Below are 23,948 nucleotides of genomic sequence, written 5' to 3' on the forward strand. Positions count from 1 at the left end.
AGTTCCATACCTTTTAATACTACTTCATTATCATTATAGACCTGTGTCATTTTAAGTATGGTATTGCTCATTTAAAAAAGACATATGTTAATGGTTTAACGGTTGGTGATTTGGAGGAACACTTGGATTGTTCCTGGCTGATTAAGACTAGTATAATGTGATGTGGTCTCGTGTTGTCTTCCAACCACTACCATCAAGCTCCAGGATGTCAGACTTGTTAGAGCCGTGTATACTCTGTAGAAACACAAGATACATGGATCAGTGTATCTCTGTATATACAGGGCATTACTGGGTTTACTTTAAGACCATTCAGTTGGAACTCTGCTCCATCCATCTCTGAGCTGCAGCCATCACGAGCACTCAACCTCACCTTGCTGACAGAGAGAGGGACCGTTACCACAGCACAGCAGTACAGAGTAAAGATTAGGCTGTTTTCACAAACCCAACTCAGTGAAAGGGCTATGTGAGTGGTTGGACAGATAATGGTATTGCTGTTGTTTGTACGGTAGCTCTCTGAAGGAAAAGATGTGGCATAGCAAAGGAAAGTCAAACGCTGTATAAAAAGGTTGCAAATCTTTCATCCCCATCTCATAAAATCAGCATGTACGATATGATTGAAATGGCCTCTCTATCAGGGGGGGGTTGATATCTGATCTGGTAAAATGTTTTTTTTCCTCTTTGTTCACAGATCATGTACATTTAGGCTTCTGACATTGTATTTCAAACCAGAGGGTTAGATAAATGTAAGGACGCAGCTCTAGAATATTAGAGCTGTAATATGTTGTCAGCTCCATGTGTGAAACAACTGAGAGAGTCTTTGTTTGACCCTGGGTTTCCATAGGAAAGTGTTGAGTATCTTTAAGCCACTCTCCCATTTCCATGCTTGAAATGGTGCAATAATTCCAAAGGCTGGGTCTCTGCCAATTTATCAGTGCTCCTTGCATGGAAGTGAGCCGACATTGAGCAACTGACGATTTTGTGACAAGGCTGCACATAGCCTTTGCAAGTCTGCATGAAGTAATCCTCCTAATCATGATCGTGCTCTGATGTCATCTTATCCAGCCTTTCACAAATAGACATTGTGAAAGTTAATTGAGTGGAAATATATCAAGTGTATCAATGAAATCACAGATTTGAAGGTTTTATCAGACTGTGCCAGAGAAGTCCACCCCACCTTTCACCCACACCACCTACACGTTTCCTTGGACTCATGCTTTTTCGTATTATTAATGAATGGCCTTTCGGACCCCCTGAAGCACAGAGAACACTGAGGAAATTAATGAACTTGTATAGCCAATGCTGTGTTATGATCAGCTTATTAAAGACATGGTCGGAGCACAGGGGAGGAGCCCGGGTTGTCTGTAGCCGCCTGCAACTGCCTCATTGGCTGCTCCCTCAGCAGTGGGGAGGCAGGGAGCAAGAGAGTAAGAGGGAGAGCAGAGAGAAGAGGGGGGGGGGACAAGGGCAGTGCTCTAGTTAAGGGGGATAGGATAGGGAATGCCTGTTAGATGAATCTTGCCGGTAATAGCACACATCAGCCACGGCACTGCGACTGACAGCACAGGCAGAGAGCGGGGGACTGAGCAGCTGAACACAGAATTGTACAATGAGAGCGAGAGAGAGAGAGAGAGAGAGAGAGAGAGAGAGAGAGAGAGAGAGAGAGAGAGAATAACTGAATCAGATTATCATCAGCACGTTGGAGAGCGCAAAGCACAGAGGACTGAGTGAGCGCAGGAAAGGAGGAGAAGAAGAGGAGAGAGGAATACAGATACAGGATTGGGGCAAAAGTTTCCAGCTCCCCAGGCAGAAATCAGTCCTGAGGTCAGCAGTAGGGAGGAAGAAGTGGAGCAGCTGAGAGTTGGAGAGAAAGATTCACAGGCACACACACAGCACAGCCGTGTGGAGATCCAGGGGACACTATTGAAACTTACTGACTCAAGGACGTAGCTTGCTGTAACTCATCAGGGTAATAATGCTCCTCGCTGGACTAGGACTTCTCTGCATGGCCAACTCAGGAGCATGAGAGCAGACATTGGACACCGGGCAGACGACACATAGAGTCGGGAATATTGCCTGTGTCTTCCTTTTACTTACCCAATACAGTTTAGTCGTGCCATTGTTGGGGGGATAGAAAGATTCAGAGTTTCTGGGCTTGGAGAGAACCAGTACAGATCAGAGAGGGAGAGAGGAGACTGCTGGAGGGGGAGAGTTGTGTCCTCTCATCTCTGAGACATGGTAGAGTGTGTTACGGTAGAGAGCCCCTCAGCAGCAGTGTTAGCCCAAGAGCATGGAGAAGTCCAGCAGTGAGGAGTCAGCCATTCACCGCAGCCCATCCGTGGATAGCCTCGACTCCGACTTTGTCCGCGACTCCACGTCTGGCCGCCCATTCGGCGGCCGCGGCTTCACCGCCGGCGCGTTCTACGGCTCTACGGGGCCGCGCGGTACCACGGCACAGGGGCAGGTTGGGACAGCGGCCGACACCAGCGTCAACATCGGAGGAGACAAGAGCAGCAATAACAAGTACACGGCGCCCAAAGGCAGCAAATACGTGGTCTTTTACCTGGATCTATCATTTGTGTTCCTTTTAGAGTTCAAGAAGTACAACATGGCACGGGGCTGTCTCTGCTGTTTGAAGTACATGATGTTCTTCTTCAACCTCGTCTTCTGGGTAAGCAAAGCATTATTTTACTATGTTGTTCTTCTCTTTCACATCTCTCCATCATGCGTTCTCTCTTTTTTGGGGTGCTAGTTATATATCTGTATGGATGTAGAAGCAGTGTGATGCTGACAAGTTACTCGGCAGATACAAATGTAAAAGTAGTAGTCATTAGTTTAACAGTCATATGAGCAAGACAAGATGATAAAATGCCATATTACATAATAGTTGTAAACTGATATACTGATCATTTAAAGATTTCTCTTCAGGCATATGTGAGAGAAAGATTTATGCTGGGGCTCATAATAATTTGCATGTTACTATTCCTGGATGTCATTGAGTCGTTGAAATGGTTGCTGCACCATGTCTCCCTGTGTGTTCTCTGCTGGGGCTGCCACTCATTCAGATGGGTCCTCATAGGTGCTGCTGATTTACTGCAAACATTATGAGTATTTAGCGTGTTAAGTTGTCTAGGCAAAGGACAGGGGGCATTGCTTACATGTATGAGATGGAAGCATGACATATCTGTGGATTGATTATGAATGATTTAGAATGACTGAGAATGTTTCCATTCATTTTGGTGAGCCACTGAAGAGAAGATAGATAGGATTAATCTGATTTGTGGTTTTTATTTACTTTGTATTTCACACATTGACATTTTTTTATGTTTTGGATTTAAAGATTGGGCCGTGTCACTAAAAATTGAAAATCACAAATGCAGCTGGATGTTCTATATGTTTTACACCTTTAACAGCACTTCCACCCATCATCCAATCTAATCAAAATATCCCAGTTTTGATTTCAGTGGACATAACGTTTGCATCTGTTGTTTTGTTTGTGAAAGTGGGCATCCCCTGGAATATTGAACCAGTGGATTACGGGGGCTGAGTTGATGGGCCAGAGTCTTTTGTGTGAAGCCAATCATGCGTGAAGCATAATAACATCACAACACAACAGGGTCTACATCTCCAATCACGTCACCACTAGCCTACTACGTGCACCCTGCAATCTGGGGCACATCTGAGGCTCAGGCTGAACTATAGTGAGACCAACTGTCCACAGCACAGAGCAGATTCCAATGTAACTCAAGGGCAAAACATCCACGCAGGGCCAGAGGGGTATGTCTGTCTGATTGGCAAGGTAGGCTCAGATCAGGCAAGGTGTGTTTACAGTTCGTGTGGAATCTGGAGGGATCAGAGGCTAGGCCGGACCGATGGATGGCGGCTGAGGTCATTGTGTCAGTGCTGCCCTCACTTTCCCGGGGCCTGTGTTGCTAAATCTGTACTTAACCCCTATTGGTGAACATAAACCCCCACGTCAATAACCTGCAGCTCTAGCTCCACACTGGGAGGAGGAGGAGGAGTAGGAGGGAGGGAGTGGGGAGAGTAAAGGTTACCACTGCATGTACCCTCCTGGGGTTGGGGAGAGTAAAGTTTACCACTGCATGTACCCTCCTGGGGTTGGGGAGAGTAAAGGTTACCACTGCATGTACCCTCCTGGGGTTGGGGAGAGTAAAGTTTACCACTGCATGTACCCTCCTGGGGTTGGGGAGAGTAAAGGTTACCACTGCATGTACCCTCCTGGGGTTGGGGAGAGTAAAGGTTACCACTGCATGTATCCTCCTGGGGTTGGGGAGAGTAAAGTTTACCAAAGAGAGTAAAGGTTACCACTGCATGTACCCTCCTGGGGTTGGGGAGAGTAAAGGTTACCACTGCATGTACCCTCCTGGGGTTGGGGAGAGTAAAGGTTACCACTGCATGTACCCTCCTGGGGTTGGGGAGAGTAAAGGTTACCACTGCATGTACCCTCCTGGGGTTGGGGAGAGTAAAGGTTACCCCTGCATGTACCCTCCTGGGGTTGGGGAGAGTAAAGGTTACCACTGCATCTACCCTCCTGGGGTTGGGGAGAGTAAAGGTTACCACTGCATCTACCCTCCTGGGGTTGGGGAGAGTAAAGGTTACCACCGCATCTACCCTCCTGGGGTTGGGGAGAGTAAAGGTTACCACCGCATCTACCCTCCTGGGGTTGGGGAGAGTAAAGGTTACCACTGCATCTACCCTCCTGGGGTTGGGGAGAGTAAAGGTTACCACTGCATCTACCCTCCTGGGGTTGGGGAGAGTAAAGGTTACCACTGCATCTACCCTCCTGGGGTTGGGGAGAGTAAAGGTTACCACTGCATGTACCCTCCTGGGGTTGGGGAGAGTAAAGGTTACCACTGCATGTACCCTCCTGGGGTTGGGGAGAGTAAAGGTTACCACTGCATGTACCCTCCTGGGGTTGGGGAGAGTAAAGGTTACCACTGCATGTACCCTCCTGGGGTTGGGGAGAGTAAAGGTTACCACTGCATGTACCCTCCTGGGGTTGGGGAGAGTAAAGGTTACCACTGCATCTACCCTCCTGGGGTTGGGGAGAGTAAAGGTTACCACTGCATGTTACCCTCCTGGGGTTGGGGAGAGTAAAGGTTACCACTGCATCTACCCTCCTGGGGTTGGGGCATCTACCCTGGGAGAGTAAAGGTTACCACTGCATCTACCCTTCTGGGGTTGGGGAGAGTAAAGGTTACCACTGCATCTACCCTGTCTGGGGTTGGGGAGAGTAAAGGTTACATTACATTACATTACATTTAAGTCATTTAGCAGACGCTCTTATCCAGAGCGACTACTGCATCTACCCTCCTGGGGTTGGGGAGAGTAAAGGTTACTAAACCGTTGATCTACGTGCGTGGGTGCACGTGGATGGAGTGGGATTTTTAGAGTGGCGGACACCTTTTGGTAACATGAAATCCTCGCAAGCTAGCTAGCAAGTATTTGTATACTTCCCGGTGTAACTTAAAACATTATCCCAGTTTGATATGCTGATTGTGTATTCATTCCCATATCAGTTCAAATAGAAATATAAAACATGTTTTGGTCACAGAGAAAAAAGCACATTGCTAGCTAGTTGGCTATAGCAGTTGTAGTGGTTGGAGCGTTGGACCAGTAACCGAAAGGTTGCTGGATCGAGTCACTGAGCTGACAAGGTAAAAATATGTCGTTCTACCCCTGAGCAAGGCAGTTAGCCCACTGTTCCCCGGACACCGAAGACCTGGATGTTGATTATGGCAGCCCTCCGCACCTCTCTGATTCAGAGACACATTTCAGTTGAATGCATTTAGTTGTACAACTGACTAGGTATCCCCCTTTCCCTAATCACTAGTTATTGCTTCTCAACACAATACCTTTTTGGGTGGTGTCTTGTTGTTTGGTTTACTGTTTGAACAGTCGCTGAGATTATATTTGGTTAGCAATGCAAAATAGGCTACTTTGATAATTAGCCTATATAGACTATAAATCAGATCAAGGAGCCAAGGGATACCACTGACCCTGCTCCCACAGATGCGGAAGGAAGGACACGGCGTGTCTCAATTTTCAGGTCGTAAATAAGTATGCTGAATGCTGGAGCATATTGCAAGTAGCCACCCCTTTTGTAACAAAAACAACATTAGAACTAGTGATGGGAAGTTTGGCTTTTTTTACGGACTCTAATCTTCTCGAGTCATTCTGTCAAAAGAACAAATCTTTCGGCTCATTTGGTTCATTTGAGTCAGTAATGCCCAGAGAACGCAGGACCCCCTACCAGTGACGATGAACTGAAAACTGGAAATGGTCATGATTCTACAAGCCTGTTGTTCTCACATCCCATTCACCATTATTGGAGCTGTCATTTATGACTGAGACGTGTGCTTTAAACTAGCTGTTCCCAAACTTTTTTACTCAGGCCTCCCTTCCAGCATTGGAGAACATCCCGTGCGAGCGCATGCCTTGTGCTTCAAGTTACCACTGTAAGCCCTGTGGAGGGAATGGAGAATGAGGAAGTATAGCGAAGCTGGTGTGCGGCTCAGGGGAGGCCACCTCTGCACCACCACTCCAATCTGGAGTGTCGGAGCTGAGGCCCTGAGCAGGTAGAGTAACCTTGCGACTGTCACAGGGAGAGCAGCTCTATCCCAGGTGTGTCAGGATACAGGGCTGCTTTTTACTCTGTCCCCAGTTCCCATGCCCCTCTGTCTAGAGGCAGGGGTGGAACTGATTGAAGCCTGTAGTGGGCCCCAGTTCAGGGACAGACAGAGGAGCATGGGAACTGGGGGAAAGGATACTCTACCTGCCCAGGGCCTCAGCTCTGACACCTCAGATTGGAGCGGAGTTGGCCTCCCCTGAGCCGCACACCAGCTTCGCTATACTCCCTCATCCTCCATTCCCTCCACAGGGCTTACAGTGGTAACTTGAAGCACAAGGTAAACAACGGCAGGCACTCCACACTTTACATTTACATTTCAGTAATTTAGCAGACGCTCTTATCCAGTGCGACTTACAGTTAGTACATTCATCTGAAGATAGCTAGATGGGACAACCACATATCTCAGTCATAGTAAATACATTTTCCTCAGGAAAGTAGCTATCACCAAAGTCAGTGCTAGTAGGAGGCATGTCCAATGCACTTATCTCCAGGCCTCTTCCGCAGTTGTTGACCATCTGGCTTCTCTTACTGATGTGGATTAGTGCTAGTCTGAGCTGCGGGGGGGTGTCTGGGGCAGATCAGAGTATCTGGTGGGTTAGTGCTAGTCTGAGCTGCGGGGGGGGGGCAGGTCAGAGTATCTGGTGGGTTAGTAGTCGGGATTGAAAGTCTCCTTCGGGTGACGCACAGCACCAGCAATAAAGCCAATGTTTATGCCAATCACATTGAATCACAGTGGCTTTGCTCAAAAGACAGTGATGACTGGACTACATGTTGGTTTGACACACAGCAAGATTCTGTTGGCTGTGATTTCCTCCAGCATGTGTGTCAGCTAGCAGACTGGCGCTGGTGTATTTGCAGCCCCCTGCTCTGTGTTCTCTCTCTCTCTCTGCTGTCTGACAGAAACTCCGGTCTGCTCTGCCCTCCTTCACTCCCTCCACTATTAATCGGTTCCTTCTCCCTAAAACCTCCCGGTTTCCTTCCTTTCTCTAATACTTCCTTTGTTAGGGAGGGCAGTGAGCCTGGAGCCCACATCCCACCACTCTGTCATTATTATAATATATCAAAAGCAAAGCCTCATTCTGATATTTATATTTAGAGAATAAATGTCCGTTCAGCATCCTTATAAAGTGCCAAAGCAGTGGGATATCGAAGCTAATCTAGTAGAGAAACCAACTGTCCATTCATCAATTCCTATTCTTGCTTATTTATATGCCATTTGGATGACATGTTGGAAGACACACTATGAGTCGGAAAGCAAGATTGGGTTTGCTGTGATTTAGCTGATTGGAGTTTCTGTATTTAAGTTGACGTTTTTGTTTTAAATGTTGCTAGCCACCACCCAAATAAAATAGCTTCAAACCTATTGACAGTTTCAAGGTGTGTGTGTGTGTGTGTGTGTGTGTGTGTGTGTGTGTGTGTGTGTGTGTGTGTGTGTGTGTGTGTGTGTGTGTGCGTGCGTGCGTGCGTGCGTGCGTGCGTGCGTGCGTGCGTGCGTGCGTGCGTGCGTGTGCACGCGCTTTCCTAGTTGAATGGTAACTCTATAAAGCATTGCCTTGGTAAACATTTCACTCATGCTGTCCCATTCCTCCATAACATGGGTTTCGATACAAGGTGCCGAAGCAATTTGCCTGCTATTTTCAGCCCTCACAGAGTGCTAAAAAGTTCACTAATCCACAGCCCCTCGGCCCCAATGGACTTCAAATTGGAACAACCATAATGACGTCCTCTCTCACCAGAAGTCTATCACAAGTTACCTTAATCCTTTACTGCTAGGGGATGTATAGGTTGTGCTGAAATAGAGGTGCACTGAATTGTTTGAAATCCTGAAACCAGCTTTCAATCATTCATGATGCCTTCTTACATGGAATTCCAATACCGCCATGCAAACTGATTAATGAGGCTTGTGCTGTTTACGAATGGCCTAAGTAACACATTACTAATCGACCTGGCCCGGGTATCCTAGAAGGATATTGACCTCATTCCGTCAGTAGAGGATGCCTGGTAATTCTTTAAAAGTGCTTTCCTCATCATCTTAAATAAGCATGCCCCATTCAAAAAATATTGAACAGGAACAGATATAGTCCTTGGTTCACTCCAGACCTGACTGCCCTTGACTAGCACAAAAACATCCTGTGGCGTTCTGCATTAGCATCGAATAGCCCCTGTGATATGCAAACAATATACACAGGCAGTTAGGAAAGCAAGGGCTAGCTTTTTCGAACAGACATTTGCATCCTGTAGCACAAACTCCAAAGTGTTCTGGGACACTGTAAAGTCCATGGAGAATAAGAGCACCTCCTCTCAGCTGCCCACTGCACTGAGGCTAGGAAACACAGTCACCACCGATAAATCTACAATAAGTGATAATTTCAGTAAGCATGTTTCTATGGCTGGCCATGCTTTCCATCTGTCTACCCCTACCCTGGTCAACAGCTCTTAACCCCCACAGCAACTTGCCCAAGCCTCCCCCATTTCTCTTTCACCCAAATCCAGATAGATGATATTCTGAAAGAGCTGCAAAATCTGGACCCCTACAAATCAGCTGGGATAGACAATCTGGACCCTCTCTTTCTAAAATGATCCGCCAAAATTGTTGCAACCCCTATTACTAGCCTGTTCAACCTCTCTTTCATATCGTCTGAGATTCCCAAAGATCGGAAAGCTGCTGCAGTCATCCCCATCTTCAAAGGGGGAGACACTCTAGACCCAAACTGCTACAGACCTATATCTATCCTACCCTGCCTTTCTAAGGTCTTCGAAAGACAAGATAACAAACAGATCACCGACCATTTAGAATCTTACCGTACCTTCTCCGCTATGCAATCTGGTTTCCGAGCTGGTCATCGGTGCACCTCAGCCACGCTCAAGGTCCTAAACGACATCATAACCGCCATCGATAAAAGACAGTACTGTGCAGCCGTCTTCATAGACCTGGCCAAGACTTTCGACTCTGTCAATCACCACATTCTTATCGGCAGACTCAACAGCCTTGGTTTCTCAAATGACTGCCTTGCCTGGTTCACCAACTACTTCTCAGACATAGTTCAGTGTGTCAAATCGGAGGGCCTGTTGTCCGGACCTCTGGCAGTCTCTATGGGGGTGCTACAGGGTTCAATTCTCCGATTGACTTTTTTTCTCTGTATACATCATGATGCCGCTCTCGCTGCTTGTGATTCTCTGATCCACCTCTACGTAGACGACACCATTCTGTATACTTCTGGCCCTTATTTGGACACTGTGTTCACTAACCTCCAGACGAGCTTCAATGCCATACAAATCTCCTTCCATGGCCTCCAACTGCTCTTAAATGAAAGTAAAACTAAGTGCATGCTCTTAAACCGGTCACTGCCCACACCTGCCAGCCCGTCCAGCATCACTATTCTGGACAGTTCTGACTAAGAATATGTGGCAACTATTGTTCTCAATTAGCCGACCTGGTTAAATAAAGGTGAAAATATTTGTTATTTATTAAAGTATTGAGAAGCTAAATCGATCAATACTTTAGGTTAATAAAGACAATTCATATCCATCCGTAGCAGTACAAATGCACATCATCTTGCCATGTCCATTTTTACAAATTTGGACATGACATATCTGATCCTCCTGCATTGGACCTTGCATTTCATTTCTTTACATTTACAAAGAAGAAACGTTGACGTTTGCATTTAATTATTATACGTTTTGTATTTAGCACCCCCACAGGAGATGGCAAAGCCTTGGCTCAATATTCCTACACTAACCTGCTCTTTGAATATCCCCATTCTATACCCTCTCTCCCTGCCTGTGTCAAATAGCTAAGTGTCTGAGGAGATCAGTCTAATTTACCCATCTCCACCCACCCCGCTCCTTCGATCATCACACTGCTGCGTAGTATACCTCTGCAGAGCTCATTAGCTCGTGTAGCAGATCAAATGGGATATGGGCACGTATGTTTCACTCCAGGGGTGCCTAGAAGCTGGGGATTGGGGAGGTTTGGGGGCGGTAGATAGGGGGGTTGGTGGGGGGTGTAGTTTGTCAAAGAGTTATAGCAGATTATTTGTCTACTGTATAAATAATTTCTCAGTCGGTTTGTTGAGTTAACTTTATTGATGTAGTATCAAGGTAACTTTTCTTTTGAGACAGTCAGGTTCCTCTTTCGTTCAGAGCTACTGCACTGTTTTTACATTGTTACAAAAATCCCCAACCTTTAATACCCAGAATAATGGGACTCTCAGTATGTTTTATTGTGCTACAATATTTACTAAGGAGCTTCATGCAAATAAGTGTTGAGTATAAAGTGTGCCCATGCTTGTCCTTGTACTGTAAACTGGAAAGATTTTCCTTGTACGTGTACAGCATCATATTGGCACCAAAGTTGCCAGCTTAATACAGTAATTTAGCTACTAAAAACATTATTCCACTTCACAAAGATATTTGCTAAAATAGTCTGAGCTTCATGTGTCTCACCTGACAGCATGAGGTTGGCACCAGAAACGGATCATTTGAATCTGCTGTAGGCATAAACTACTGTATGCTAGAGTAATTTCACAGGAGGCATACAACCTACAGCATTAATGGTGTAAAAGACATTTACGCTATTTTACTGTTCATTCTACAGTATTTTACGGTTGAAATTACAGAAAAATCTTAGTGTAGGAGGTGCTTGGAAACTTGTCTTTATCTCATGCCTCCACTAACTCCGCTAATCTGCAGTGAATTAATGTAGAATGTTAGACTAGCTCGTTTGCCTCGCCCTACTCAGCATTTTCCTCTGTCACCCAAAGGCAAATTAAGGAAATATCTATGCCCCTAGCCACGCCAGCTCAGTCTCAACTCTGAGGGAGAAAGCTGGGACAATTTCTTTCCACTTGGTCTGCTGAGCGATAAATTGGTTTTGATTGGATTACCTCTCTGCTATTAAGTTAATCATTTTGGGCGGTTGGCTTTGATGCCCCTTGGCTGCAGACCGTAACACACTCAGTTTCCTGTGTTTGATGTAGCCATAGAATTAGGAATTAGAGTACTAGAATGGACATGAAACTTCTTATGATGGTCCAAAGGTCAGCCATGTTGGTCAGGCAGTTGGTCAACCATGGTTTGCCAAAGCTGTGATAAGATATTGTGTAAAACAATGGATGTCACAAATGTATCTGCACTGTATGTGTGTTAGCAACCCAACCAGTTTCAGGGGAATGATTCCAGTAATATTTCAAATTAACTGCCAGTATGCCAACATTTTATTCAAACAATGCAGTCAAACTCACAGCTTTCCAAGAAAACAAAATCTGATACATTTATGGTCTGTTTACTTACACTGAGTATACCAAACATTAGGAACACTGTCCTTATATTGAGTTGCACCCTCTGCCCTCCCAGACTCATCATGGTGTTGAAAGCTTTCCACAGGGTTTGCTGGCCTGGCCCATGTTGACTCCAATCCTTTCCACAGTTGTGTCAAGTTGGCTGGATGTCTTTTGGGTGGAGGACCATTCTTTATACACACAGGAAACTGTTGAGTGTGAAAAACCTAGCAGCGTTGCAGTTCTTGACACAAACCGGTGCGGCTGGCACCTACTACCATACCCCGTTTAAAGGCACATCAATCTTTTGTCTTACCCATTCACCCTCTGAATGGCACACATACACAATCCATGCGCTCCAGCAGGTATATCTCACTGGTCATCCCCAAAGCCAACACCTCGTTTGGCCGCCTTTCCATCCAGTTCTCTGCTGCCAATGACTGGAACGAATTGCAAAAATCGCTGAAGCTGGAGACTTATATTTCACTCACTAACTTTAAACATCAGCTATCTGAGCAGCTAATCGATCGCTGCAGCTGTACATAGCCCATCTGTAAATAGCCCACCCAATCTACCTACCTCATCCCCATATTGTTTTTATTTACTTTTCTGTTCTTTTGCAAACCAGTATTTTTACTTGCACATCACCATCTGCTCATCTATCACTCAAGTGTTAATTTGATAAATTGTAATTACTTCGCTACTATGGCCTATTTATTGCCTTATCTCCTCACACCATTTGCACACACTGTATATAGACTTTCTTTTTTTATATATTGTGTTTTTGACTGTACGCTTGTTTATTCCATGTGTAACTCTGTGTTGTTGTTTGTGTCGCACTGCTTTGCGTTATCTTGGCCAGGTCGCAGTTGTAAATGAGAACTTGATCTCAACTAGCTTACCTGGTTAAATAAAGGTGAAATAAAAAATGTAAAAAGTCTCAATTGTTTCAAGGCTTAAAATTCCTTTAATCTGTCTCCTCCCCGTTGTCTACACTGATTGAATTGGATTTAACAGGTGACATCAATAAGGGATCATAGCTTTCACCTGGATTTTTCTATACTCAGTGTATATTTTAGAGGCTATTTATACAGAACATTTGTATAAAACCCATATAAACTGTATTTATAATTATATGACAATATTTTAGGTCGACTATAATTCCATTACACAATTTCTGATACATCACATGCCTTACTTTTATTGTCCTGCATAAGTAAAAGCAGGAAATGGATCCCCTATGCCTCTACTACCGTTAATTCCAATTAGACTGGTTTTGGATTTCTCCCTGATCAAGATGGCTGCCATTTTCACCCCATTATGGAACCTTGAGCGTTTATGACATAACTCCTCTTGTAATTTAATAGAATATTTATAGTTGTCGCTGCCATAGGGGATTTTGAGCCTCACTTTAATGGTCATCATGTGAGACTGTTGTCGGGTCGATCATGGGAATCCCTAATGTTTTCCAATTGAATTTATCAAGAAATTATATTAGTTGCCTGGTCCGTCTTACTGACTGGCCAGGTCCTCCAGAGGTTAGACATTCTGGGCTGAGGATCCATCATTGACTGTATCTAAGGGGTATTTCCCCAAGGTCACTATCCTGCAATTGATTCTATTGGGCTTGATTGCTTTCGCACCATAGCTCTCCATCCCTCATATCCAGATACCATCCTCCTCCTCAACCTTCTCCTCATCCTCCTGCTTATCTCTTTTCCTCTATCCATACCGAAGTCAGATAACCTAGACACTTCACAACCTCTTCACTTCACTGGCTTCTCAGTCACCAATAGTGATACATGCAAAATATGAGCGGCAAATTGCCTTTGAATACATGCATTTCTAGCAGTTATCATCTTGCATTTGGCCTTGGGATCCAGTGTGGTGCACAGTCTGAATGAGAATGGGCCCACAGCGACAGGGTGAACAACTTGATCCCCTGTCAGGCTCCTATAGGACACAGAGCACCACTCGAGGGAGGGACCAGGGACTAATCTGCATCAGGCATATTTATGCTTTAAACATTATAACACTTATTGATTTATTAGTCTTTACAGCCCCGTCATCCTGCCAGGTAATAACTCACCTATGACTGGGTTGCACAGCATTATGGATGGTGTAAACGAAAACACAAATGCCCCGGCCCAATGATTGGACATTAATCACTGCCATGTTTTTATCATTATTAGTTTAGTGAGCTGAGTTTATTTGGCACATACTGACCCTGTGTTATATGCAGTACTGCGTGCACTCAGTGGAAGAGGATGCATCTTTTTCTATAACGAGATAAACCTCCCTGAAGATAGATGGGGAAACCAGCAAAAAGGCAACATCAACTCTATCTATCGCAAACTGACTCTGTCAAGTTTACTGGGCTTTTAACATGGTTCCTAAATGCAAATTGCCAATCTTCGCTCTTTTCATGAACTGAGCTTCTCCATGTCCCTGTGACCTTCATCATGTCTTATCAAACACTTCACTCTCATATTCCTCCTCATTTATTTCACAACCCAGTTGGATTATGTTGGCAAATGCAAACATAGTCCGACATAAAAGAGCATTTGCTTTGTAGAACTCTGTGAGTTTTATGTGTTTTGCCGTCTCTGATCTGAAGAGGTCTAATTGCCCACAGCATATAAAGTGTATATTGAAGCAGGAAGTGCATTTAACCAGCCTCCTTCTATTAGAAGCGTATATATCTATAACACTGAAGAGTACCCCATTTAGAAAGCATTTTAGAACGGATCTTATAGTTTTATGGCATATAAGTGGGCCATGCGGCACACATAGAGCTCTATGGCAAATTGAATGAATGGAGTCATTATTTCTGGACAGATGTCTCCACTACACTTATTAGGCTGATTAGGCAAACCAGGCATGAGTAATGGATGATTTCTGGTTCTGTGACAAAATACAAAAGAGCAGATGAAGGTGGATATAGATAGAGGGGAGGAGAACTGTGATTTGTACACTCTAATATGAGCTCATCACCACCATCCCTCTGCTTGATGTCATTCAAGCATTGAAGCTGTGTGATTTGAAATACAGCCATTTTGACATAAATGTAGTGCTATTCAATCTTACTGGGCAGGATGACGAGAGACATTGTGATGTTTTAGGTAGTGCTAATGGGTAGGGAAAGGTCAGTGTGTAGCCCCATTAACAATTCTCTGTCAACACATTTCAGTGTGAAATGGTGCTCAGAGCTAGTTTGTCATAATTCTCTCCGCTAGGTCTGTCAAAATCAAATCAAATGTTTGCGGGTGTAGCGAAATTTTTGTATTCCTAGCTCCAATTGAACAATACAAACAATACACACAAATCTAAAAAGTAAAGTAATGGAATTAAGAAATATAGAAATATTAGGTCCTGGTTGGTAGTGGGTTTGCTGTAGCTGGCATGGCCACATGGACCATCTTGAGCTCAGCTCCTGGGGAGATGGTGAACAGACGGTGCTGGACAGGGTTCCTCCTTCTGAATACACAGACCCATCGCAGACCCAAAATGGCTTCCTAGTCTTGGATCTGTGGATGCATGGGCTCTATTCATAGGGCTGGGTTACGGTGGGTAGTAGGGGCCCTAATCCTACCCCAGGGTCCTGACAGCCCAGTCAGGTGAAGACCGTGATGCGTAGTGACAAGTCCTATGATGTGACTCACCCAGCCCTATCTCAGTGGTCCTGTTGGCGATTGCTAAGGCATACACATCATGTCATGTTTGTTTGTCACTCTCCCTCAGGCGGAGAGGTTGCTTATCATTCCAACTCAGTTTTATGGGGAAATAACTGAAAGACTGGTTATAACTGCTCAAAGGTACAACTGTTTAGATTTTTTTATATTAGACAGTGTTGTGTTTCTCATTCTCTCTTGTGAATACTTATTTATTAATTAACAATTTGCCACACACTATAAATTACATGTTTATCAAGGGACTGCACATGTTGATTAACAGAGCAGAAAAAAAATCCAGAAAATGTTTGTGAGTCATTTACACTGATGAAATGTTCACTCACCTTTGTGGTGTAATGATGTTTATCGCTCTGTGCAAAAGGAGGGAACATTTAAGAATGAGATGAACAGATAAAAACAGATAAACCATAAAGAGGGGGTTCGATTTTAAGTGGCTGTTTGAAAGCTGAATTAAGCTGACACAATCAGTGTGTGTTTAGAGCTTGATCCCTCTTACATTTATCCTTTCTCTAGTCTCTGATTAGCTGTGCTAAGCACAATGATTTCATGGTCACATTATGCATTATGCATCTCTATATAGAAGGCTGCAATTGTATTAAGCTGTACTATACTAGATTAAAAATTACCTCTGCTTTACAACGATAGATGGATAAATGCATTAATTTGTTTGTTCATTTATCCATCCATCCATTCAGTAATTTATTCATTCATTCATGGCCCATAATAACTAGAATGTAACATGTGGCTAATGTATGCTATACATCTATTCCAAACATGATGACAGTGTTAGATGTGTGAACACCCAGTGTACAGTCAGTTCCCACACAAATCAATTGACATTGTTTATGGGCGATGTGACGTTGGTGTGCTGATTTTACACTGTGTTGGCCCACCAGATGAGGTCATCCTGTTCTCAGCTGGACTTCAACCTGGTCTGGGGGTGGGCTGATTCATTGTGTGCCAATGGCATTCTCCAGAAATAGGACTATCCAGAGACAGCTGGATGCAGGAGGACATAACCGTCATTGCATTGGCCCCCACATGTGAAGGATGATATGAATTGCCAGTCCCAGTCACTCATGTCTGTGTTCATATGATATGAAAGCACACCTCATCTCACTATTAGAAGAACATAGTTCTCTAGGAAATCTCACTCACAACCAGGGTTTGGAACCGGTTTAGAGAATAGAACTGAAAACCGTGAAAGAACAATGTTTATAGAGGAACAGAACCAGAACCAAGAACGAAAGTGATCTATACTGTTCCGGAACATAACCGCTATTTTAAAAGCATGGGAACTGGTTAATAACATTATTTTATGATTTCTGCATTTTTTTCCAGTCCCACAAAAAATGCAACAAAGCACCTATGCAAAGCCCTCACCTTATCACTTAGAAAGATATTCCAGTGTCCACCTACCTCCCAGTTTAACATCTTTGCCACTGTGCTTGTAGACTGCCTCTCCCACGTTTCACATTGGATTGATTAACTACATGTCAAATTCAGGGTGTAGCCCTTTGCCCCCAACTATGCAAACCTGTATGTGGGACAATTTGAGGAAGCACTTGTTTACAAAACAGAGACCCACCCCCTACTTTCTAAAAGCTTCCTATGGAAGAGATACACAGATTATGTACAGTTGAAGTCAGAAGTTTACATACACCTTAAAAAATATATATTCCCTGTCTTAGGTCAGTCAGGATCACCACTTTATTTTAAGAATGTGAAATGTCAGAATAATAGTAGAGAAAATGATTTATTTCAGCTGTAATTTCTTTCATGACATTCCCAGTGGGTCAGAAGTGTACATACACTCAATTTGTATTTGGTAGCATTGCCTTTAAATTGTTTGTCTTGAGTCAAACGTTTCGGGAAGCCTTCCACAAGCTTCCCACAATAAGTTGGGTGAAATCTGGCCCATTCCTCCTGATAGAGCTGGTGTAACTGAGTCAGGTTTGTAAGCCTCCTCGCTCGCACACGCTTTTTCAGTTCTGCCCACAAATTTTCTATAGGATTGAGGTCAGGGCTTTGTGATGGCCACTCCAATACCTTGACCTTGTTGTCCTTAAGCCGTTTTGCCACAACTTTGGAAGTATGCTTGGGATCATTGCCCATTTGGAAGACCCATTTGTGACCAAGCTTTAACTTCCTGACTGATGTCTTGAGATGTTGCTTCAATATATACACGTAATTTTCCATCCTCATGATGCCATTATTTTGTGAAGTACACCAGTCCCTCTTGCAGATAAGCAACCCCACAACATGATGCTGCCACCCCCGTGCTTCACAGATGGTGTTCTTTGGCTTGCAAGCCTCCCCCTTTTTCCTCCAAACATAACAATGGTGATTATAGCCAAACAGTTATATTTCTGTTTCATCAGACCAGAGGACATATCTCCAAAAAGTACAAACTTCAACCCCATGTGCAGTTGAAAACCGTAGTCTGGCTTTTTTATGGCGGTTTTTGGAGCAGTGGCTTCGTCCTTGCTGAGCAGCCTTTCAGGTTATGTCGATTATAGGACTGGTTTTGCTGTGGATACAAATACTTTTGTACCTGTTTCCTCCAGCATCTTCACAAGGTCCTTTGCTGTTGTTCTGCGATTGATTTGCACTTTTCGCACCAAAGTGCATTCATCTCTAGGAGACAGAACGCGTCTCCTTCCTGAGCGGTATGGCGCTGCGTAGACCAATGGTGTTTATACTTGTGTACTATTGTTTGTACAGATGAATGTAGTACCTTCAGGCGTTTGTAAATTGAACCAGACTTGTGGAGGTCTACACATTTCTTTTGAGGTCTTGGCTGTTTTCTTTTAATTTTCCCGTGATGTCAAGCAAAGAGGCACTGAGTTTGAAGGTAGGCCTTGAAATACATCCACAGGTACACCTCCAATTGACTCAAATTATGTCAATTAGCCTATCAGAAGCTTCTAAACCCATGACATAATTTTCTGGAATTTTCCAAGCTGTTTAAAGGCACAGTCAACTTAGTGTATGTAAACTTCTGACCCACTGGAATTGTGATACAGTGAATTATAATTTAAATAATCTGTCTGTAAACAATTGTTGGAAAAATGACTGTGTCATGCACAAAGCAGATGTCCTAACCAACTTGCCAAAACTATAGTTTGTTAACAATAAATTTGTGGAGTGGTTGAAAAACGAGTTTTAATGACTCCAACCTAAGTGTATATAAACTTCCGACTGTATTTGTGCTCTGGGAAGGAAGTCAGCAGGAACTAATTCCGAACTCTGCTAAATGAGAGCTCTGAATATCTCAAATTCACCATGCAGACTGATGAGAATCAATAAACTTCCTGGACTTATGGATCATTAAAGAGAAGGATTCATTTCACACAGTCGTATACACAAAGCCCACAGACCACAATACCCTGCTATGTGCGGATAGTATGTATCCCCTTCCCCTCAAGAATGGTCTACCATATAGCCAGTTATGCAGGGTTAAACAAATATGTGGCCTCCAGTCAGATTTTGACAGCAAAGCTAAGAAAATTACAGATACATTCAAAATGAGAGGCTACAAGGACAAAACTCTGAATGCTGCAATTATGAAAATATCTAAAACCAAGAGAGGAATTGCTAAAAAAGTAAACCAAATAAGAAAAACAACGCAACAGTATTTTGCACTAAGTACACCAAGTGTTTGGAGAAAATGAAAGCAATCCTGAAAAAGCATATTCTGCAATCAGACAAAACAATTGCACACCTCTCCAATGAACCCCCACTGGTGGTTTATAAGCGTAACCTCAGCTCTTTACCTGTATAAAAGACACCTGGGAGCCAGAAATCTATCTGATTGAGAGGGGGTCAAATACTTATTTCCCTCCTTAAAATGTAAATCAATTTATAACATTTTTGACATGCGTTTTCTGGATTATTTTTGTTGTTATTCTGTCTCTCACTGTTCAAATAAAACTACCATTAAAATTATGAACTGATCATTTCTTTGTCAGTGGGAAAACGTACAAAATCAGCAGGGGATCCATGCTTAGGCTTTTGTTAACCCCACTGTCATCTCAGATTTTCAAAAATATGCTTCTCTACCATAGCAAACTAGCATTTAGCGTTAGCATTAGCAGGCAACATTTTCACAAAAACCAGCAAAAACATTCAATAAATCATTTACCTTTGAAGAATTTCAGATGTTTTCAATGAGGAGACTCTCAGTTAGATAGCAAATGTTCAGTTTTTCCTGAAAGATTTTTTGTGCAGGAGAAATCGGTCCGTTTGGTGCGTCGCGTTTGGCTACCAAAAAAAAAACGGAAATTCAGTTATCCAAACACCAAACTTTTTTCCAAATTAACTCGATAATATCGACTGAAACATGGCAAACGTTGTTTAGAACCAATCCTCAAGGTGTTTTTCACATATCTCTTCAATGATGTATCGTTCCTGGAAGTATCCTTCTCCTTCTGTATCGCAAGGTAAAATGAATGCCACTGGGAATTACGCACCAATTTAGACAAAGGCCACCGGACGGCCCCCTGGCAAATGTAGTCTCTTATGGCCAATCTTCCAATGATATGCCTACAAATATGCCACAATGCTGCAGACATCTTGGATGAACGGCAGAGCGCATAAGCTCGTTCACAGCATATTCATATTCAGCTTATAAGGAGACGTTAGTAAACACAGCCTCAAAAATCCTGTTAATTTCCTGTTTGAAGTTTCATCTTGGTTTCGCCTGTAGCATTAGTTCTGTGGCACTCACAGATAATATCTTTGCAGTTTTGGAAACGTCAGAGTTTTGTCTTTCCAAGGCTGGCAATTCCATGCATAGTCGAGCATCTTTTCATGACAAAATATTGCGCTTAAAACGGGCACGTCTTTTTATCCAATAATGACATAGCGCCCCCATAGGTTGAAGAGGTTAAGGACAACAAAGTCAAGGTATTGGAGTGGGCATCACAATAGCCCTAAACACAATCCTATAGAAAATATGTGGGCAGAACTGAAAAGGCGTGTGTGAGCGAGGAGGCCTACAAACCTGACTCAGTTACACCAGCTCTATCAGGAGGAATGGGCCAAAATTCACCCAACTTATTGTGGGAAGCTTGTGGAAGGATACCCAAAACATTTGACCCAAGTTAACTTCTTATGGCTGGGGGGCAGTATTGAGTAGCTTGGATGAATAAGATGCCCAGAGTAAACTTCCTGCTACTCAGGCCCAGAAGAAGATATGATAATATACATAAGATATGTATATTATAAGTATATTTTGATAGAAAACACTCTGAAGTTCCTAAAACTGTTTGAATGATGTATGTGAGTATAACAGAACTCATATGGCAGGCAAAAACCTGAGAAAAAATCCAACCAGGAAGTGGGAAATCCGAGGTTTGTAGTTTTTCAACTCTTTGCCTACTCAAGATACAGTGTAAATTTGGTCCGATTGCACTTCCTACGGCTTCCACTAGATGTCAACAGTCTTTAGAACCTTGTTTGAGGCTTCTACTGTGACGGAGGAGAGAATAAGATTGAGTAAGAGGTCTGGTAGAATGTCATGAGCTCAGTCAGGCGCACACCCATGAGAGGTAGCTACGTTCCATTGCATTTCTAAAAACAAATGAATTCTCCGGTTGAAACCTTACTGAAGATATATGTTAAAAACATCCTAAAGATTGATTCTATTCTATTTTCGTCTGGCATGCGTGTCGTGAGTATTGATTTGTGAACTAAATGTGCGGGGGAAAAGGAGGTATTTGGACATAAATTATGTACTTTATCGAACAAAACAAACATTTATTGTGGAACTGGGATTCCTGGGAGTGTATTCTGATGAAGACCAAAGGTAAGTGAATATTTATAATGCTATTTCTGACTTCTGTTGATTCCACAACATGGCGGGTATCTGTATGGCTTGTTTTTGTGTCTGAGCACCGTACTCAGATTATTGCATAGTGTGCTTTTTACGTCAAGCTTTTTTGAAATCTGACACAGCTGTTCCATTAAGGATAATTTTATCCAAAGTTCCATGCGTAACACTTGTGTCTTTTATCAATGTTTATTATGAGTATTTCTGTAAACTGATGTGGCTCTCTGAAAAATCACCGTATGTTTTGTAAGCAAAACATTACTGAACATAACGCTCCAATGTAAACTGAGATTTTTGGATATAAATATGAACTTGATCGAACAAAACATACATGTATTGTGTAACATGAAGTCCTATGAGTGTCATCATCTCATCAAGGGTTATTGATTCATTTTATCTCTATTTCTGCTTTTTGTGACTCCTCTCTTTGGCTGGAAAAATGGCTGTGTTTTTCTGTGACTAGGTACTCACCTAACATAATCATTTGCTGTGCTTTCGTCGTAAAGCCTTTTTGAAATCGGACTCTGTGGTGGGATAAACAACAAGTTTATCTTTAAAATGGTGTAAAATACTTGTATGTTTGAGGAATTTGTTTAAATTTGGCGCCCTTCACTTTCACTGGCTGTTGTCATATCGATCCCGTTAGCAGGATCTCAGCTATAAGAATGAAACAATTTAAAGGCAATGCTACCAAATACTAATTGAGTGTATGTAACCTTTTGACCCACTGGGAATGTGATGAAAGAAATTACAGCTGAAATAAATCAGTCCCTCTACTATTACTCTGACATTTCACATTCTTAAAATAAAATGGTGATCCTAGCTGAGCTATTTTCTGAGTTTTTACTAGCTAACATAGTGTTAAATCTTCCTGAAATGCAATCACATAGCATACGTTCCTCCATCTCCCCCTGTCTATTTATCTGCTTTGGTTGCAGACAGAACATTGCCTCTTGAAGATTCTCACTAGAGGAACCTGGCTGTTTAACAGATATTAAGCATTACAGGTGGATGCCTTCATGAGCCCTGAATTCCCCGGTGATCATCGGTTTCCATTTTCGTCTCCCCGGCAAGAATAACTTAATTCCAAGGCACATCAAGTTGCACAAAAGCACTGTATACAAACAAAACAAAACATTGATATGTCTTCAAAACACATCTACGCTCTTCATCAATACCAGGGTGAGGCTGGTGTGGAAGACACTCTCATTATATCACAGTGCATTTACAATTCACAGAGATGAGCCCATTGGATTTGTGTGGGCTTTCTGTGCAGCAGGGATCACATAGATGAGTATCTTCCCATGGTTTTCTGATGTCAACATTTAGTTTCTGCATAATGCAGTCCACAATGAGTCCCAGTGTACAGGAGGCAGGCAAGATCAGCAGAGCATGTCCCATGTATATTCATTGACAGGGCCTGGAAGCCATACACATTTAAATGTATTTACTGCAAACCTCCAGACATGAAAAGAAGCTCCCAGTCAATTGTTTTCCTTTCGGAGTGTCAGTCACTGTGGGCTCCGGCTCTGGGCCCCAGCAAACTGTGGACATCTAAGCCCCCATTACCTGATCGTAGTTATTCATAGACCCACTGATAATAAATATCAGCAGGGTTGGGATTCGGCTCTTTTGCTCTCCCTTTTATTTTTATTTTTTATTGGTTATTGTCTCACGTCGCAAATGGAAACAAAAGGCGCTCCACAAAGTGTAGCCTCAGGATAGGACGAAGGTATGAAGAAAAGTAGGCTGCCATTAAACGGAAGGCTTTTCATGGTTGGGGAGATGCCCTTCTCGCCTTCCCTCATTCCGTGCGTCTTTGTTTCACTTTCTTTGGCGGTAATGTGACCGTTCTTCCCAGGCACAGGGGACATAAAGTGACGTAAAGTGGTCATAGCTCATAGAGAAGGAGCAATGGCCACTCTCTCTGTGTTCCCTCCAGTAATGAGGGGAAGAACAGACGCACAGCAGAGTCAGTGGGCTTAATGATTAGAGGTGAACACCATGACCGTAAGGTCTTGTGATCTACTGTACGCCACAGCTTGTTAGTTACCTTATTGGATTACACTCACTGTCAGTCCTCCTTTCTTTTACTCATTTAATTGAATTACACTATCAAAGTGTGTTTGGATCGCTCAAAGCGCGAAAGATCGATTCAACTTGGTGATCACTCTTTTATATAACGGACATTTATATCTGTGTCTTATGCCCTAAGGTAATGTTCCCAATTGATTTATTGTCATCCTTCCTTGATTACACAGAAGTAGACAGACAGTAGTTCATGGGAGTATCCATGCTTGGGATAACCTTGCTTGTCAGCCTGATAAAGTTTGATGTAAGACCATGAAGGCTTCAACAAAAAATAAGGCTCCCTCTGTTAAGTTCTCATGGTCATATTGTGTGTTAAATAACTCGGGTGACAACATCACAGCTTGACGTTTATTATCATGATACTCGCTCTGGAGGCAGAACTGACAGATTTCCGTGAGATAGCA

The 23,948-nt window shown here is 43.2% G+C and overlaps 1 protein-coding gene across 2 annotated transcripts in view; it reads left to right on the forward strand.

The window, feature by feature from the left end:
• Positions 1 to 23,948, forward strand: part of LOC124034643 (tetraspanin-9) — a 306,432-nt gene that overhangs the window by 162,506 nt on the left and 119,978 nt on the right. The window contains exon 4 of one of the 2 annotated variants that reach the window (XM_046348100.1): positions 2,589 to 2,668. In XM_046348100.1, coding sequence (XP_046204056.1) covers positions 2,606 to 2,668 — 63 coding nt within the window. In that variant the 5' untranslated portion in view covers positions 2,589 to 2,605. Of the gene's footprint in view, positions 1 to 1,646; positions 2,669 to 23,948 lie in introns of those variants that run through there. The other variant, XM_046348092.1, reaches the window with a different exon arrangement.

Source organism: Oncorhynchus gorbuscha, linkage group LG01 (genome assembly GCF_021184085.1).
Source record: "Oncorhynchus gorbuscha isolate QuinsamMale2020 ecotype Even-year linkage group LG01, OgorEven_v1.0, whole genome shotgun sequence".
Classification (NCBI taxonomy): Eukaryota; Metazoa; Chordata; class Actinopteri; order Salmoniformes; family Salmonidae; genus Oncorhynchus; species Oncorhynchus gorbuscha.